Source organism: Scleropages formosus, chromosome 7 (genome assembly GCF_900964775.1).
Source record: "Scleropages formosus chromosome 7, fSclFor1.1, whole genome shotgun sequence".
Classification (NCBI taxonomy): domain Eukaryota; kingdom Metazoa; phylum Chordata; class Actinopteri; order Osteoglossiformes; family Osteoglossidae; genus Scleropages; species Scleropages formosus.
In genome coordinates this window covers 5,533,324-5,553,503 of record NC_041812.1, presented here as the reverse complement: position 1 = coordinate 5,553,503, position 20,180 = coordinate 5,533,324, and the positions used below count along the sequence as shown (strand labels likewise).

Here is a 20,180-nt window from a genome sequence, read left to right as displayed (position 1 = left end):
TTCACTGCGGTGACTTACACTGCGTCACTCATCCATACATCAGTGGAACACACTCACACTCTCTGTCACACACTATGGGGGAACCTGAACAGCATGCCTTTGGACTGTGGGAGGAAACCAGAGCACTCGGAGGAAACCCACTCAGACACAGGGAGAACATGCAAACTCCCATAGTGAGGGCTGTGAGGTCTTTTACTTACCACATTGTTGGTGAATTTCTCCAGCAGGTTCTCCAGAAACTTTTGTGAGGAGAGCAGCGAGGCTTTGTTTAGCTGCTCCTGACGGAGATCGTAATTGTCGTGCATCGGCTGCAAGCACAGATGGCACTTAGTCGGGATCATCGTCATCGTGATGTCCTCGTTAACACCCAGCTGCTTACTTAAAATATTCACATCACCAATACACATCGCACAGAGGATATGGAAGACCTTCAGAGGCCGGTGGAGTCTAGAACCTTCACACTTACACACATGAGGGCACAGAGCATGTCAACAGCAGCATGAGTGACCCCACTGTTGTTCCTCTTCAGGGCCTTGACAGTCTTCATTCCAAGTCTTTCTCTGAACCTTGAACAGCCACAACGTCAGCATCGTCAAGCAGAAGTCAACGACCCATGCCAGCTGAAATCTTGCACGCTTCTCTCACAAAAGATGTACCGTAAGAATTACGACAACTGGATGTTTACAGTCACAAAGGGAATGCGAGTTGAGAGTTCGTGAGTCTCGGAGGTCACTCTTACTTTGGTAGCTGGGTGAAGGCCTGGAAACCTGCTTTGGAAGCCACGAGCCTTCGGACGGCCTGGAAGTGGCTCTCCAGCTCAGCATTGGTCCCTTGAGTCTCGGTTTCCTGGGAAAGCAGTGCCAGGATGGCGTTGCTGATCAGCTTCTCCTTGTTCTCCGAGAACAGGCCCTGAAGGGGTGTCAAATGAACGTAGGCGTATTTGAGAATAAAGCTCCACAATGCCTTCAATGGGACAAAACAGAATGGGAAAGAACTAATCTGCCCGACAATAACTTTACTAAACAAGAGAGGAAAACGCTGGATGGTCAGAAGAGACACACTCACATCCTGTGTGACTGCATGCAGCACTCCACTATAAGAGATGTTGGCATTGAACCTGAACACAGCATCTGCAAAGCTGCCATCTGAGAACAAGGAAACAATATTTTCAAGTTCGGCACATTCCACTACTGCATAGAACATCTATCGAGTCAATGGCCTGCAAAGAAATACAAATCGGACTGCTCTATATTGAAGACACTGGACTACTGGAAAGTAGACTCCATTTATAGACAGACATTTTATTTTTGTCAATCTAGATATTTCTCCATTTTTAAGCTGAGCATAACAGTTATTGATCAGATGCTTTTCTCCAAAGTGACTTCCAATAAACTACGTAGCGTTATCAGCCCACACACCTTATTCACCAAGGTGCTCAATACACTGCTTACAATGGGTCACTCATCCAGACATCAGCGGAACGAACGAACGAACGAACGAACGAACGAACACACACACAAAATGGGGGAACCTGAACAGCATGTCTTTGGACTGTGGGAGGAAACCAGAGCACCTGGAGGAAACCCATGCAGACATGAGGAGAACATGCAAACTCCACACAGACTGAGGGGAGATCGAACCCATGCCCTCTCGCACCACCCAGGCGCTGAGAGACAGCAGCGCTACTCGCTGCGCCGCCCGAGCAAAAATTTGCGTTGCCGTGAAAGGCCGTGGAGGTTTAGAACGGGAGGCCGCTCACTGGGAGGAGCACTGAGGAACCTGAGGTGCAGACTCTCCACCTCCTCCTCCACAGGGAAGCTGAGCAGCCCCCAGCGCTGTCCCCTTTGGGTGGGGACCATCTTCACGCACACGTCGCGGTTCCCTGAGGCCCGCACACCATCCAGCAGGCTGGCCAAGAGGGCATCCCTGCAAAGGGTGACACCTGCCACTTAGCACCACCTCTTAACAGTTCTTGTGGAAGTAACTAATGAGAAAGTGACTCTGGGAAGCGAGTGCGGATTTATCTACATTCTGCAGCAATGTAGAACGGGCAACTCCCGCATTCTAGGACAGATTAAAATTGCTGCCTTTAACTCATTACAGAGCTGCGCAGCGAACAACGCAAACGTGAAGATTCAGGTGCGGCCCCTACCTTTCCGTGGACGAGTACTTTCTAATGTGGCCCTTGATGAACTCAACCGTGAATATCTGAGGATTCTCAACGTCGCAGATCAGCGCAAACACCTGCAGCGAGAGCAGCGGCGAGAGGTTCTTTCTGAATTTGTATTACATCGTCTTCTATTTTACAAGTGTTCATTTAGCAGACACTTCTCCAAAGCCACGTGCATCTCACAGAAAATACAATGTGTTTATGACATTAGCAGAAAGAGACACTTAGATGCAGACGTGTGATTTTGAAGTGCAGTTTGTTTCTTTCCACCATGTGAACCAGTGTTCATCACACGAGTAGCTGTATAAAACTTTACCGAAATATCAACAATTCTTAAATCACCTTGAGTAATTTTTTTTCTTCCACGTAAACATTTCTGTTACATTACAGGAGTAGGTGTGTAAAGGTTAATCCGGGTATGATAAAGTTATAGAACATGAACATTTACACCATGCACAAACTATGGGCAAAGTGAATGTGGAAGAGATGAGCTTTCAGACCTTTTCAATGTGGAGAGAGATTCAGCAGTTCTGAGTGAGAGGGGGAGATCGTTCCACCAAAACGGAGCCAGAATCGAGAACCTCCGCGTTCTACCCATTTACAGACATTTTTAGTATTAAAAAATAGCAGCTGCAAAATTGCTTGTGTAAAGTTGTTTTTACTGCTTATTCACACCATTTCTCTGAATGGCTCATACTTACTATAAGTATGAGCCAAACTAACTGGGAAAAGGTGGACTGGAAGCAATAGAAGAACAACTTATGGTAAGCAATCTGGAAATTCAGAGCAAAAAAGACAAAATTGTGGTTCACCATTTTTTTTTTTTTTTTTTTTTAAAAAACAAAGGTCAAGTATTACAAGCGAATGTTTCAGTCAGTGACAGAAGTTTAAGGCATGCCTGACTTTTCTGATAGGGAGGTGGCAGGAGGTGGGAACACGTGTTGGAGTTTGGGCTTTTCTCCATGAGTATTAAAGTACTCTGAAAGAGGAGGAAGAGGGCGGAGGTCCCACCCTACAACCCCAACCGTTTCCTGTGAAAACAGCAATGCCATCTTCACTGGGCACGGCTCACCCACCTCTCCAAAAGGCTTGAGGGTGACGACGTTGTAAGAGGCTGGGTCCCTCTCCACCAGGCAGGTCTCCGTGAGCCCCAGAATCCTCTTCACTGGCTCCTGAGAGGGACAGATTGATCAGCTCAATGACATTAGCAGGAAGGTGGATCGCCAAGTTCTCAGAGCCAAGAGAAACGGGCAGGTTGAACAGGTCAGCTCAATAGGAACTCATCTTTCCTTTCCAAGCTATAAAGCCAACGAAAAGAATATTTCCAAAATATTTTGCTATGCAGTGAGCTCAGGTTATGCAGCAAAGGCTATTTTTCAACGCTGTATCGCAAGGACAATTAGGGAGGGAGGGATGGATGGATGGATGGACGGACGGACACTACTGATCTCCAAGGGGAAATTCAGTTGCACACAGCAGCTATGACAGAAATATTTAGACACTACACAGAGATTCGAGACAAGGTGCACAAATACAGGTAGTTGCAACACTGCTCACAGCACCCATTACACTCAAACAAGGTAACTAAAATGACAAAGCCACATTGTTGCCAGAGGCAGACGCAACAACAGTCTAGAGAGAATAGGGAGGGACTGTACGTACAACACAATCTTAAATTATATATGTGTATGTATATATGGATGCCATTGGTTATTTTATGTTTCAGCACATAGTTGGTTTAAAATATAAAGGACATCCAGCTTTTGTTTCTCTAAATACGCACTCATGTTTACCTTTTTGCGCTTTGTTGCAGTTTTTTGAAAACGTTAAGGCAGACAAACTGACACACAGGAAAAAGCAGATTAGTGAAAGAAGACAGGCGTGAAAGTGGGGGGGGGAGAGGGAAAAAAGTCACCAACTGTGTGTCGTGATGAGATCTTCTGCACTAAGAACTCAGCCAGTGAGGTGATGCACTCGTCGGAGCTGTACTTCCCCAGACGTGCTGCCACGAAGCCCTCGGAGCTCAGCGCCTCCTTGCGCAGACGCAGCGTGATGCCGATGGAGGCTCCAGCCTGTTCCACGGCGCTGCGGATAATGTCGCCCCTGTGCTCCGAGGCAAAAAGGTGCTGCGGAGGGGTGAGCAGAAAGGTGAAACGAAGTCAGCAAGGGGATGGAGAATGAAGACAGATTTGAGGGGAGGAGAGAGAGAGAAGAAAAAACATTTTTATATAATAAAACCATTGATTAACTGTATGGTTTATATTTATTCATTTAGCTGACACTTTTCTCCAAAGCAACTTACAACGTTAGTCTGCCGACAATTATTTACCCATTTGTACAGCTGGGTTATTTTACTGGACCAATTTCGGGTAAGATCCTTGCACAAGGGTACTACAGCCAGAGGTGGGGATCAGACCTGCAACTTTGGGTCCAAAGGCAGTAGCTCTAACTACAATGCTACCAGCTGTATGATTATAGAAAGTGCATTTTATAAAAAAATAAGGGATGACACAGACAACCCTCCGGCGTTCTATTGCGTACCATCCTGCCGAAGCCCCCATGCAAGATGCAGAATCCTCCCTGGTAGTCAGAGACCTCGACGAAGCCTTCGATGGAGCGGTAGTCATAAGAGCAGAGCAGGCGGTTGGTGTGCAGATCGAACTGGTCGATGCCCCCGGGAGTGACCTCCAGAACCACTGGTGCTCGAGTGTCGCTCCAGTGGTGTTTGTAACAGTTGTAGCGCTGCAGAAACCAAAAGCAGCAGATGATCACGGAAAAGTGACACCTACAGCCACAAAGATCCACAAAGCACCCACCCCCAGTAACAACTTTGGCTTTCTTTGTAAAAGGACAGATGAACAGATTAATACTTCTGTTGTAGTTTGTATTGTAAGAAAAACAGGAGGGGGGGGGGGGGGGGGAAGCACCCTGCAGTGTGAGTAGTTTAAATGCAACCACCATGGCTGGCTCTTCACATGCGGAACTCACCTTTCCAGTTGTCTTCCCTTCTGAAAAGTCTGCTCTGAACCTCTACGGAGAGAAAAACAGAAGAAAGTGCATGGATTGGGACACATACTTGTAAGCCCCAGGTCAAACACGGGAGGAGGAAGAAAACTCATGTCGCTGGGGATGATCACGTCAGGGATGATCACGTCATAGTACGTGGTAATGCGGTAATGCGAAGCACAGGATAGCGGCTCACCAGCGCTTCTGTGAGCAGCTCGGTCCGGTGCTCCGTGGAGAACTTGAGTGTCTCGGACTTCTTGCCGCTTCCCTTGCGAAAGGTGAGGTTGAACTCCGTGCCCTGACCCTTCCCCACCGGGGAGATGCTGCAGATGTCCCCGTAAGGCCACTGCGGCCGAGACACGGATACAGAAACGCACTGAAAGAAACTCACAGGTGGCGATGGAATTACTGCAGGCGAATAAGAAAATAACTAACCTGATTAGTTACTTCTAAAGTGTTGGGGTTATAGGTGGTGATGCCATGGGTTCCAACAGAGAACACTCTTTTGTACCTGGAAACCAATGACACGAGTCAGTGAGACATAAAGACAAACAATTTAATGTTATGTATGGAGCGCCCATATTTGTAATTTAAAGTCTAAGACAAACACCACAGTAAAGACATTGTCAGATTGAAACAACTTAAAATTCACAAAAATGTGCATTTACATTTATTAATTTAGCTGACTTGTCTCCAAAGTGACTTAAGGTTAAAAGTACTTATAATTTACCTGTTCATAAAGCTGGGGTTCTCTTTTTTTTTTTTCTTTTTTTTTTTTTAGCTGGAGCAATTTTAGGGTAATTACCTTGCTCAAGGGTACTACAGCCAGAGGGAGAATTGAACCTGTGAGCTCTGGGTCCAAAGGCAGTAGTGCCAGGGACAGCTGGTAGCGTAGTGCCATTTCTCAGGTAAAGAACTATATTAAGAGCAATGTAACACAGGTAGTCCCATAATACTTTTATTAAAAAAAGTAAAAAGGATTCAGAACAGGATTTTTTTTTTTTAATTACTGTGGTCTTCATTTATATAGATAGGCAAATGATTCCGTTACATGCCTTGCAAATAAAATAATGGTGGTATGTGTACTTTGTTTCATATTCATAATATTCAGCTTTCAGTTACCGTGCGCTTTGATTTCAGCCCGTGCCAAGTTAATTGGGATACAGTCAATTGTTATGCAGCACCAGCACATCGCCCCAGCGCTCAGGAGGGAGCGCAGCATGAAATTCCTCCATCCCCCATTCCTCCACTTTCTTTTTACACTGCTGTGAAAAGCCTTGGGCCAGCACTCAGGAGGATGAGGACCCATGAGCATCCCGTAGCAAAACCCAACATTTTCAGTCAATAAAACCGATGTGACGGGGGCCGCTTCATGTTTGGCCTCAAGGACAACTGTGGTTGAGCCCATCTCAGGTAGGCAGCTCAGCTGAAATCCCACTCACCGTGACCAAGTCTCATCACAGCACATTTTGTCGAGAGAGACGACAGAAGTGCACATTTCTCCTGAATCGTTCCGACACTTCTCCCATTACTCAGCGCTACAAAAATCACCTCCTCGCATCAGCTAGACCACAAATAACCGAGGTTGTACTATCCCAACAACGGCTCAGGCTGAAGGCACCGTCTCACTAGAGCCCTGTGGAGAGGTCAATTACACTGGACCGTTTGCCCTCGACACCTACCGAGTCCCCAAGGCAACTCAAGGAACAACGCAACAGGTCAATACCTCAATGTAATCAAGATCTCCAGAGTGCCCAAATTAAACAAAGCCTCATGCGTTTGGGAGTACAGGTGGCCCCCGACTTACAATAGGTTTCACGGAATGTAACCCCACCGCGAGTCGAAAATATCGTAAGTCAAAAAGGCATTTAATACACCTAACCTACCGAACATCATAGCGTAGCGAACATGCGATGGCCATATCGGGATTGCCGCCTTCATGCTGGGCAATTATGAGTTTCTCCTCAAGAGTAATCTCCCTCCTCTTCTTCTTCCCACCAGTAGCAGGAGACACAGATGGGCGTTCCCGTGACATTATGGATGCACAAAACAACGTAGATACATGGAGGTATCTGTATAGCAACTGCGTGGCAAACTGGGACATGCAGATCACTGTCGCTGCCCAGCATCCCAAGAGTGTACCACACCGTATATTGCTTGTGTGGGGGGGGATAAATAAAAATTCAGAGTACAGTTACCGAACGTCTATCGTCAGCTCACCATCGTAAAGTCGAAAATTCGTAAGTCGAGGAGCATCTGTACAGAAATGCCACACACTGACCTCCAAGAAACAAAGCATCTGTTTCCAATACCTCTTCTACAACACTTTATTACTGCCTCACTGCTTTTCCCAGTAGCGTCCAGTAGTGGCACCATTCCTTGGAATTCCAATGCGGCCATCATAAGAGAGACCACTCAGAGTGATACACCTCTTTAGAAAGTCTCTTGGGACCAAAATGTTTTAGCGCATCACTTTCCAGGCAGACTAAGAGTCCATCCCAGAGGAAATTAAAGGTTAGCATTTCCACATCCTTTCACAGGCAATAAGGATGAGATTTGCTCAATTCGTGCAATTCCTCAACGGACCAGTTTTGGTGTAATCCCCAAACTGAAGTACCGAGGATCCCCAACTTAGGATTTTTTTCAACTTTACAATGGTGAGCTGGCGATAGACATTCAGTAGAAACTGTACTTTGAATTTTTCCCAGGCATGCGATGCGATACTCTCTCAGTGATCCGCATCTCCCAGTGTGTCACGCACAGGTGTGTATCAAATGCATTTTCGACTTACGATGGGTTTCGCGGAACGCAAGTCCACCTGTATGGGGTACCCTTGACTGCTTTCAGTTCCTTACCACAGAACTGGAGCTGATGGACTCAGTAAAAAGAGGGGAAGCCACTTAGCAGGAATCAACAACTGCCTTTGGACTGGGTTCTGATTTAGACCTAGGGAAATATAATGAACCTCAGCTTTGCAAAGACATGCTAGTTCAACATAGCTACTAAATGAGATGACCTGCTCCAGTAAGAAGTTAACCTTTATTTGCTTGACACCTTTGTACAAGGGGACTTAAAATGTAAGAATGAACTATAGAATGTCATTTATAGAACAGGTCTGTTTTATACTGTATCAATACAGGGCAAGATCAAGGACACTACACTGAGCGGGACAGGTTCTGATCATTTGCTTAGGTGGAATGTATTGAGCAGGGATAGACCGCTGTCGGACAGTATCTGCAGGCTCCAGTGTATTGCACTGCACTTAACACATACCCATTTCAGGGACTGCTGGTAGTTTAGGGTTCACAGCTGCTGCCTTTGGACCAAAACATCACAGGTTCAAATCCCTCTTTATGCTGTGGTACCCTTGAACGAAGTACTTACCCTAAATTGCTTCCGTAAGATTACCCCGCTGTATAAATGGCTTAACTGTCAGTACCTTAACGTTGTAAATCGCTTTTGAGAAAAGAGTTAGCTGAATGAATCAAGTTTCAGTAGCAAAAGCCCACAAACTCCTGATGAATTTGGTCAAATATTAACAGCGTTGTTGCTTACAGAAGCAGATGTCCATGTGATTTTTGCAATTTGAAAGTTAAGGGAAACTGACCTTGTTAAATAATAATCCTGCCAATCATTCCAACTAAAGGCTGCATACGTCGAGTCAAGGGCCACTCAGCCCAGATGGATGATGGAACTGTACCAAAGATCTCCATCTCTTTTACCTTTTTTAGACCCCAAATCCACCTCTCCCCCTCTTCAAATTCACCCAATACGCATTTTTTCCATTTATTATACACTTCTGCTTGGACCCATAATGCCAGAGTTCATTTTCTCAAAATTACAGTCTGAATCCTTCATTCCATTTTTTCTTTCTTTTCCTCTATTCTTCTCCTGCCAACTCCCATCAGCCCAGGCCTTCTGCACCTCATTTCTGGTCTTCATCCAGACCATCAGGGCAGGACTGCGTCATGCGGACCAATAATGATTCACACCGGTGCACTCCCGACAACCTGGGGCCAAAGCTCATCCCAATACATTTATCTCAGACCACATGGAGCCATGTGACACAGGCCAGTGGTTTACAGCCCTCAACACATAAAAAAAAAAATTTACCCAATTCTTCTTTTAAAAAAAAAATTACCATGCATGAAAAGATGATTTGAAAAAAAGTTTTTTTTTTTTTTTTTTTTGTTTAAATGTAGCTAAATTGTGGAGTTGTCTGTTAATCTGTGAAACATACCAGACACAGTGGCAATTAGCCAGACAGCATTTACCCATCTCTACTGAGACCAAATGAAGTCTTAAGTATTGTGGCCTTCAGAATTACCATTTAAAACAGTGCACACAAACCATTCCACTAGTCAACGATTAAGGGGAAGTCAACATTCAATAAAGAGAAACCATAATAATGCTCTTTTACACAGATGAGACTACAAAAATAAGGGCCTTAAATCTACATTTGAAGAACCACTTTCTGTACTATAACATCTTCATTAAGGGTTTTGCTGTAACCAATACACTTGTTGCTTTGTACACCAGAAGTTGCGCACAACAAAACACACAACAAACTTTAACCCCTGAATAGGCAACAGTGTGACGTAACAGATTTCTAGAACATGGTACAGCAACTTTGTGATAAGACAATAGTCAACAGCTAATATGAAGTGGAGTTCTAGTTGGACATGAGTCCTGCCCCTTTACCTGGCCCTTCTAGCCCATTTATCCCACCCATGTGGGGACCTTTCACATTCAGTTCCACTTCCAACAGTCCATGCATCTCATTTCCATTCACAATTACCACAGTTCACATTCTCTTATACAATCATTCACAAAAAAATAATGCATTAAAATATATATTTGTTTGCTGGGAATATGATATTGCATATAATACAACGCACAACTCGTGGCTTTTTGGCACCTCTCTCCAATGGCAGTGTTCCTCAAGATAAGACGTACACAGAACCATAAATCATGAGAGACCACAAGCCTGCACTAAAGCAGACAGCAACTCCAACCTCAGCCAGCATTTCTCCAACAAAGCGCCTGGTAACAAAAGCTCCTCCAGCCATGCATGGATTTTAACAACAAATCACTGTAGGGAGGAACAACAGTGTCCTCCAGAAGAGAAGCTCCTCTTCCTGGTCACTGGCTTTCAATAGCAAGGGCTGATGTAGGGTCAGCAATAGGAGGGCACAACTCCATCGCACTGCATCTGACACGATAGCTATGGTTTATCCAAGCGAAGGCGCATTAAGCAGGAAGCACAGTTGCACAACTCAGCCAGCAAACGATGCATATAAATAAAAGATCGTTGCGGCCTACAACCATGTTGAATCATCTTCATATTAAATGTGTAATGTAATAATCCTGTCCCCTGAAACACACACATTTAGGGACTTTTAGGAAAGCAAATAACGACCAAGACATTATCTGCATTGTCTGTTTCATGGATTTAAACACATTAACTTATTGATAAAGCTATTGCTGAAGCATGGGACACATTCCTTGGATTTTTCTCTGAAGAGCTTGACCCCAGACCCTTGATAAGATTGTAGTACATTACTAGTGACAGCGGTTGTTCAAGAAATTATCGGCTCCATTGACAGGACCAAAAGGCTTCATTACATGTTCTTCTAAACTTTTAAAAGCATTCGTTTGCAATAATATACTGGCAGTCCAGAACCTGGTTAAGGGGGGGGGGGGGGGGGGGGGAGTGCAGTTTCAAAGAAGACCTTTAATAAGAGCCACATTTCTAGGCCATGCTTCAAGCTGCACTTGACTGAATTTCAATTTAGCATTCATCTTCCTATCCCTGCTCCACATTGGGGATTTATCCTACGACTTTATTAATTTATCATAAAGGAAAAGAACAGCGAGACCATGCTTTTAAAAATTAAAGCCCTAAAGCACACTGGAAGACAAGATAATGTCCAAAAGCATATATAGTGATATGCAACTCACTACACAGAAGGGGAAAGAGAGAGAAAAAAAAAAAAAAAGAAAATCTGAAGTTTTTTGCTCACAAAAATCTGTACCCATTTTATGTCACACAAAGGAATCAGGATATAAACACTGTCCATGTCTCCAAGAGACTTTGTGCCAACTAAACTGAGGGCCTTGTTAGCCAAGCAACCATCAAATCAAATTAAAGTCAAAATAATAAAAGGATTCACAGTGTTTTCTCTCACACACACACACACACACACACACACACACACACACACACACCATTCAGCAGTCCTGGAAAAGGCAGCACGTGACTAAGGCACACAAAGAAGATCATTCTTAACATTACATCAGTCATTTTTATTCTGTTCTTCACATGGTTTCCTACAGGTGAAACCTTCAGCTCATCTGGCAATAAGGAGGAATGAAGAAGTGCAGGTTAAACGTGATTAAAGATCTGATGGAACACAAGGATAATAAGTTGCGGGTCCTGAGAGTTTAAGACACTGTGGTCAGACCCCATACAGCACACTGTTCTGTGTTTCAGGAACCCCCCCACTGCACTGCTCCACCCCAACTCACAGGGTACTGAGGGCCATACAAGACAGAACTGGCTTCACCACTGGCCAGCACCAAGCTCTTCTTGACACAACATCTGGATTTTGTACTCAGCATCTGCTATCCTGACACCCTTTTCAGTTTTTTTTTTCTCCTTTTAAATAATATTCCTGAGACATACCCAGCCTGCAATATTTGAATTGTGTATCAGAGGTCAACTGGACCATTCAAAGTTGGAGGAGGAGAAAGGGGGGGGGGGGGGGAGATTATAAATACGGAAACAAACTGTATTTAAGTCACATCTGCAGCTATGTCTCTTTCTCCTAATTGTATTTTCTAGGAGATGTATGCTGTGTTGGAGAAAGGCATCTGCTAAATGAGTAAATGTATAAAATATACACACACAGATGTGATTTTTTTTTTAAGAAACATTTTAAAAGCAATGCCCTGCACCCAAACATAACTAGAGCAGCTTCCATCCACACTCCCCATCACCACTCTCAGTTAGGCCCGTAATGCATCCAGTCACCATCCACTGCTCATCATCCCAGCCTGTCAGCTGTGCGTGCGTGCGTCAGACCCATCACTTCCACCAGGACACATTAGCACAACAGCACCACGGAGATTTCCAGCAACTGAAGACTGTCCAGTTTAAAGGGGCTGAGAGGTTCCGGGCTCCTCGGAGTGTAAGAGGCCAATACCCACCACACATAGGACTTCACTACACTATACAAGCCAAATGAGAACATAACGTTTTGAGCCATGTGCATATTATAGGGGACATACTGTATTTTGGTCAGCCTGGCAATTAGTATCAATACTAAAGGGTATCATGTGCACCACTAACATCTTAACACACAGATTCTGAGGTTAATCTACATTTCTCTCACCAATACATGACAAAGGCTGAGGAAGACACACACGAGGGTAAGGATGTAGTTTGCAGCAGGCTGGACCTCGAACACCAAGATAAATATAGAGCCAAAGACCAGAAATTACATTATGAAAGGCTTGATCTCTTAAGATACAGTACAGTAGTGTCTCCTGTGTCATTAAATTCACAAAACATCCTGTGACATTAAAGGGTAATCGGCTGGAGACAGACCACCTACTTTCCTCTCCAAGAGTGTTTGGTGGTGTAGAAGCAGGCGACGTCTTTGTTGTCTTTGAGGACATTCATCTTCCGGCAAGACCTAAAACACATGAAGAACAAAGGTGAAAAGTGCACAGAGCAACCAAAAGGCACATGGTAACCAACATACTGGCACGTGGTGGAAATAAGTACCAAGGATACCCTGGATTATTGAAGGTTTACTGAAAATCAGTCACCATCACCTGTCAAAGAGGTATGACAGCACCATTACCCCCGGATATCCAGGGCTACTAACTTTAGTCCTGGTTGTTCAAATGTCTATGCTGACCTGAAAGCCATCCAGATGTCTAGGACTAAAACCCCCTTCTTGTCACTATTTACAAGAGGTACCAACAGTTCCAAATTCTAAGCCCTATTCCCCACTCTTTGGTCAAATGCTTGGAGTACATCTTCACCAGGTCCAACCAATGGCTGTTAGTGGTCCAGGATAGATAAGGCCTTCGTGTCAATGGTGTGAAGCTGCTGAGTACAGCAAAATATCCCTCAACACACACAGCTTAAGGGCTACTTAAAGACTAAAGAAAGCAGTGAAACAAGGTACGTGTTTGAGCATTTTAGTGACACTTCCCTCATTTTTTTTTTTTTTTTTTTATCTTATCTAAATGCATTGTTAAAGGAGCACAACATGACACAGGAAAACATTCTGAAACTAGAATTTAGCAAAAGAACCATGGCCAAAATGCACTTCCTTTTAAATTTTTGTTCAGTTTAAAAAAAAAAAAAAAAAAAAAAAAAAAAAAAAAAAAAAGGCTGTAGGTCATTTGGCAGGATTTTGAACAAAACACTTTTACTGTATTGAACACTCAACTGATGGTGCTGTAACCACTATAAAGGGGTAAAATGCTTGTTTAACGAGGGTGAAGTTTCAAGTCTGTTTAATGATCACAGAAATATCACCCTGTAAAATGCACGTGCAGACACACGCACGCACACACGCCGATGGGTTTCTGCAGGTACAGCAGGAGGAGAGAAGACCGGTGTGCAAACCTGAAACCACGAAGGTCACAAACTGAAACCAAGCTCAGAAACTCACTCCTCGTTCCCACACTCACCGACACGTCACGCTGCTACAACTGCACTCCACTGCGGGGAACCTCTGTCAGCATTTTGCCTTTCCCTGGAAATAACTCACTCCTCTCTTCCTTCCTCTCGGCCCCAGAGGCGTCAAAGAAACCAGCTCAGCAACTTTGCTCACAATGCCTGTGTAACTGACCCACGGAAGCCCCCCCCCCCCGTCTGCTCGGCACCAGGGACGGTTGGGGTCAGAGCTCAAGCGATGGTCAAAGGCCACTATGGAGTACCGCCTAAAACGGAAATAAGTCAGGTACGAATGTGCTGAGGGCTGCTTGGGCCACCCAGTTAGATGGAAATGTTCTACCTCCAAGCAAGAACTTCAGAGCTTGAGGAGTCATACAATTGAAAACAAAAACAAAAAAAGAAGTTATTCCATAGTCAATGGAAAGTGAAAATATAAGTATTAGGGTAGGAAGTATTTCACCTACTAAATTATACAGACAGCAGTCTTTTTTTAGGCAACTTGCACTGCGATCCCATCCACGGTGTCCCCTGCCTCAAGCCCTATGTTTCCAGGATAGGCTCTGGATCACCCAAAACAAATCTCAGATAGCCACAGCGTGCCCTTCGGACCAATCAATTAGTTCTTTGATGAGAAAGGGGAAAGAGGTGGGACACGATGGTACGGTGCGGTCATGTGACACACCCCTCCTCCAACATGGAGCAGATCAATAGGTCAGGGCTGAGAGTTTCCCCAGCCACAGTGCAGAATCCAGGGCATCTGGTATCACCTAGGGAAGGGCATCTGGTTGGATCCAAAGGTCGCAGGTTCGAATCCCACCTCTGGCTGTCGTACCCTTGAGCAAGGTACTTACCCTAAATTGCTCCAGTAAGATTACCCAGCTGTATAAAAAGGTTAATAACTGTAGGTAGCTTAACACTAATTTGCTTTATCAGCTAAATGAGTAAACGTAAAAAGGTTCACCTAAGTGTAGCAAAGAATGGTTGCGCTGCCAACCGTACCCGTGTTTGTTAAGTGCTGCCAACAAACGTCACCAGACCAGGAAAGGCACCTGCCGAAGGGCACCCCACTCGAGGCTATTACCAGAATTGCTGTTGTGAAGTCAGGTGCCATCTCCTGCTTCACAATCCCTTCATTGTCTACCGACAGGACAGATTTGCTAGACTGACGGGTCTTAAGGGCTGGACAGGAAATCACTATAAAGGGGATGAGCTCTTTAATCAGCATACAGGCAATGGGCAGAAACAAGACCAAAATATGAGGATGTATGCAGTCGGGCTAAACGCAGGACTCACAAATTACTAGGGGAAGCTCCTAACCGGTGTCACAGTCTGTCCCAAAGCACCACCTACAGTCAAGTTCTCTATTGCTCATCTATCTCACCTCTGATGATAACCCACATTCTGGATTCAAAGCATAAAAACCTGCAACATCAATACATTTTAAAAAAGAACCCTGACTAAACACGAGCGATAAGAGCGGTACTTCTGGTCACATGTACTGAACAGGCTAAATTCTTTTGACTAACAAGATGCAATGAAGCCACAGCGATATATTACTGCTGAATGGAGTAGATCATCAGAGAGATCTCACCGCACAGCCATTTCCACACTGAAGATATAGGTGCGATACTCTGCAGCGATAAAGAGAAAACCCTGGTGAGACTCAAAAGAAAAACAGATGCCCAGATATGAGTAATAACTCTAAGATTCTTTTCTATTTGGCTGGAAGCAGCAGCTAGTGTACAGTTTAGGGCCACTGTCTTATTACCTGAAGATTCCGGGTTTGAACCCCACGCCTGCTTTCCTACTTTTGACCAAAGTTTTAATGAATTGATACATTCAAGGTACCCTGCTTGCTGTATAAACGGGTGAAACACTGTAAAGCTGATTGTGACTTTGATTTCAACTCTGCTTAGACAAAGGATCATCTAAGTTAATGTTAATGAAGAGTCCAGGTTGTGCCAAACAAACAATCTCATTTACAACCAGCGCAACGGCTGGGGGGGGGGTGTTAAGTGCCAGTTAAGCTTTCACTATGGTTTGTAAATTAAAAAAAAAAGCGCTTTTACTGACATTTTTACACTCTGAACACTCCTCATACCGAGTTGACTCAGCAGAACTCGGGCCGAAAACACCGAGAGAAAAAAAAAAAAAAAAGTGTTTAAAAAAAGTTTAAAAAGTTCACGCGCAAAGGAGGCCACGCGCTGCCGACCCGCTCGCAGACTCGAGGGAAACACCTGCACAGGTATGGGCGAGCGCGCAGGTTGTCCGCGGGTTCGAAGGCACGCACGGCACGCGCCCCTCGCGCTTCCTAATAGCCGCTCCTACCTGAAAAATCGCTTGCCTCGCGTCGCGTCACGCGTGTGCGAACGGAGAGAGAGGCGAAAACACCCAAAAGAAAAGCGAATCTCAGCTGAACTGACAGGCTGAACAGCGGACGACCGAGCCGCGTTGCCCACGTCTGGTCTGAGCTCGTGACAGCGCCAAACTTCCGCGAAAATATTTTTAAAAAAAAAAAACGGTTAAAATGAGCGCAAACCCTCGAACTCAGAAATCCATCCATGTCCATGATCCATGACACCGATGAATCCGTCAAGCCAACAGCTCTCTAAACTGAACAGAAACCCAAGCGCACAGGATTAAAAAGAGCGACTGGGCTGCTTGTTTACCGTGTGCCCACGGCGGGTGGATCCCGTGCAGCGACCCCACAGAGAGCGCGTTCCCGCACCGCTCCCGTCCAGGGCTTTAATCCCACTCCCTGGAAAACTCCTCCGTCCTCCGCACGGCGCGACACCGCTACTGCGCATGCGCCTCATTCGTCTGATCCCGGCCCGTCACGGGACAGTCAGCTGACCGCCGGCGAGGGGCCGGACGGCGAACGGGAGCGATAATAAATAATAATAATAATAATAATAATCTCTCACTATCCGATAACTGCTGGTGCACTTTAGCCTAGGGTCCGGAGTCTGTCTTATTCCTGCTGGGGAATCACATACGCAGTAATAGCAGTTGAGTCACAGTTCCGCTCTTCTTCTTCATCATCTTTTAAGTCATTACTATTTTTACAGTAATATTTTAATCTAAAAAATATGATTCTATGTTTTGTGACTAGCAGCACAGTTGTCCAAATGAACAGTGAAAACTATAATTACTCATGTCTTTGTTACTTTAACTTTGGCTGCGCAATGACACACTAACTTGACCCCACTCTTATCTGAACACACTACTACACGCAGTCAGGTGCGAAAGTCACATAATAAAGGAATGCACGGGGGGCTTATCTAAAAGTAAAAGTCACAGTCAAGGTTGGTGAGAACAAGGACACCCCCTGCAGCACGACACCACTGCTGGGGTCCACCCAGGGCACGAGACTGGAGCTGAGAGGTGCGACGTGAGCACGTGCCGCTTGGAGACACATGAACCCTGCAGACAAGTCGCTGTACTCGCAGAGGGACACTTTATAGCTTTAATTGTGACCTCGTACAAATTATTCAAATTATTTATAATTTTAAATTATTATTCCAATTATTCCATTTTGCTCCATATAGCTGCCCGGATCACATTTAAGACCCTGGTTGTGGCCTACAAATGCATCAATAGAGCTGCTCCCAGATATCTACAAGACTTGATCATCCTCTACACCCCAACCAGACTGCTATGCTCTTCCACATCTGCTCACCTGGTGGTCTTATGCACGAAAGGTTAAGCGCGGAGGTTCTCGGTTCTGGCTCCGTTGTGGTGGAACGACCTCCCCCTCTCACTCAGAACTGCTGAATCTCTGTCCACATTTAAAAAGGCTCTTAACTCACCTCGTCCACACTCACTTCGCCCATCATCTCTTAAGTTCATGTAAGGTGTAAATGTTCATGCACCATAAGTTTAAGATCAGGCCCGGATAAACCTTTACACAGCTACTCCTGTAACAAAAACGTTTATACGTATCGCGAAAAAAAAAATACTGAGAATGACATCAGAAATCATGTATATTCTGATAAAGTTTTATGGCTCTACTCGTGTGATGAACATTGATTCATATGGTGGAAAGAAACAAACTAACTGTACTTAAGAATCACACGTCTGCAATTATGTTTCTTTCTCCTAATGTAATGCACAAATTGTATTTTCTATGAGATGTACATAATTTTGGAGAAAAGTATCTGCTAAATGAACAAATGTAAATGAATAAATGTAAATGTATTTTTTTTAATTATTTTACAGTTACAAAGGACAAAGGTGTTTTTGAAGAAAATACTATAACTCTGGGCGAGGGGGTGGGTGGCGCAGCGGGCTTGGCCAGGTCCTGCTCTCTGGTGGGTCTGGAGGTCAAGTCCTGCTTGGGGTGCGTTGTGACGGACTGGCACTCTGTCCTGGGTGTGTTCCCTCCCCCCCCTCAGCCCCACGCCCTGTGCTACCAGGCTTGGCTCGCCGCGACCCCACTTGGGACAAGCGGTTTCAGCAAATGTGTGTGTGTGTGTGTGTGTGTGTGTGTGTGTGTGTGTGTGCGTGTGTACTATAGCTCTACTTTTACCATACTGTATTTTGTGCAGCAGTGACAATTATTCCCTTTTGCTTGTACTGCATTCAATTCACTGTGTAACCATGATATATGTACTACATCAAAATTTTTTACTAAAAAATGGAAAAAATAAACCAAATTTCTCAGTAAAAATAATCTTAAATACTTAAAAATAACATTGCTGTACACGGTTATGTTTTTTGGATACTGATTTATAATGACACCAGTGAAAAGTAGCGATGCTCAGCCCACATTATTAAAGCTTTTTAATTATTTTTTAGAGAAAATTGATCCTACTATACATTATTTGATAATAAGACTACTTTTTCAGTCCATATTAGCGCTCTACAGGTGGCCAACCGCAGTGGAGCAGAAGCACTTACATATGACAGAAATGTCTCTCTTTTTTGTTGCACAGATTTATGAGCAACTGGCTGGAACAGCACATTTTGAAATGATGTCTGTTCACAAAGTAACAGTAGTTTGAAATTCAGCCTGTTATCAAACATCACGGTGGAAGAGCTTAACATTTTGAGATTGCTATAATGAAGTGAGTTTAACTGTACGAGCCAATTAAATCTTGCACATTGAAAAGCTAGAAATACTGTACTATATTTACTGTTAACAAATACCAAAAGACCCATGAATCAAATTAACTGTCTTGGAATGCCTACTGCAATATAGGAAGCACATAAATTTCATTAACATATCAGTTGATTCTCATCAAATCCCTACTGTCCATCATGACAAATCAAATAATAATAAGTAAATATTTCAATTATATCTCAATTTTTACCACAAAAAGAGGACATAGGTGAACTAGTAACAAGCAGTAGTGATAGACTTTTTATATATTTGGTATCTAAACACAAGAGAGCACCACAAACCACAAATGTAACTCCTAGTAGATACATCGCTGTTCCTTATTGTTTTAGTACAGTATTTATACTTATTTCTTGGTAAATATAAATATATAATGGTTGTACTGCACATTACAGTGCACTGAATAATTAAAAGAGATATTAAATTTCTGTTTAGATTTCTATACATTTCATATGAACTAAAAGGACGAAGCATCTTAAGTTGCAATATTTTTAAAAGCCTGTAAAATACTGTAACATAATTCATGCCAATTCAGGAATCATTACTTTGTATCATTCCACATATTTGTAGACCTACAGTGATTTCTTTATATTAGTCCCTGAACTGGATTGCAAAGTATATCGACTTACTGTGACTGGAGATTGAGGGGCAGCATGTTGAGTCTCATCTGTGTAGCTCTGCAGAGTGAATGAGGACAAGCTTGCTGGTGGGATCGCGCCAAGGAGCACCTGACACAAACATACCATGTGCAGTTCATTATCTTCATTAAGTTACAGCCTGAGTGAAGAAAGATTAGGAGAATAAGGAGAAGAAGGAGAAGAAGTAAAAGAAGCATGGGGAGAATGAGGATGTAAAGAAGAAAAATTAAGAAAAGATGATGAAGACGACAACGACGACATTACAGAGTTAAGAAAGATATGTTTCTGACTCTGGTATTATCTGAAAATTATGTGCTGGGTTATGAGTATGCCTGCAAATGTTCTTTGCAAAACATATTGTAGTTCACTGACATATATGAAAATCTGTAAAACTGTGTCATTTGCAATGTCTCATGTAGTCTGTACTCTTCAAGTGACACCTGGACTGAAAAGGTCTTTGTGAAGAGGTGAAAATGGCCTTTTATATTTATGCATTTGGTCATAATCCGCAGATGCTTTTCTCCAAAGCACTGTTCAGCTCAGGATGAACAA

General features: G+C 43.9%; 1 protein-coding gene across 2 annotated transcripts in view; it reads right to left on the bottom strand.

Annotated features, from left to right (window-relative positions):
* The window catches only part of LOC108937765 (dnaJ homolog subfamily C member 13-like), a 38,160-nt gene extending 21,497 nt beyond the window's left edge, over nucleotides 1-16,663 (bottom strand). For both annotated transcript variants that reach the window (XM_018757910.2, XM_018757911.2), the window contains exons 1-14: nucleotides 16,541-16,663; nucleotides 12,793-12,873; nucleotides 5,612-5,687; nucleotides 5,373-5,522; nucleotides 5,159-5,200; nucleotides 4,712-4,912; nucleotides 4,090-4,296; nucleotides 3,247-3,342; nucleotides 2,153-2,244; nucleotides 1,760-1,926; nucleotides 1,066-1,145; nucleotides 740-909; nucleotides 467-566; nucleotides 201-308 (exon numbers count right to left, since the gene is read on the bottom strand). In XM_018757910.2, coding sequence (XP_018613426.2) covers nucleotides 201-308; nucleotides 467-566; nucleotides 740-909; nucleotides 1,066-1,145; nucleotides 1,760-1,926; nucleotides 2,153-2,244; nucleotides 3,247-3,342; nucleotides 4,090-4,296; nucleotides 4,712-4,912; nucleotides 5,159-5,200; nucleotides 5,373-5,522; nucleotides 5,612-5,687; nucleotides 12,793-12,860 — 1,557 coding nt within the window. In that variant the 5' untranslated portion in view covers nucleotides 12,861-12,873; nucleotides 16,541-16,663. The remainder of the gene's footprint in view (nucleotides 1-200; nucleotides 309-466; nucleotides 567-739; nucleotides 910-1,065; nucleotides 1,146-1,759; nucleotides 1,927-2,152; nucleotides 2,245-3,246; nucleotides 3,343-4,089; nucleotides 4,297-4,711; nucleotides 4,913-5,158; nucleotides 5,201-5,372; nucleotides 5,523-5,611; nucleotides 5,688-12,792; nucleotides 12,874-16,540) is intronic.
* Between the last annotated feature and the right edge of the window lie 3,517 nt (nucleotides 16,664-20,180).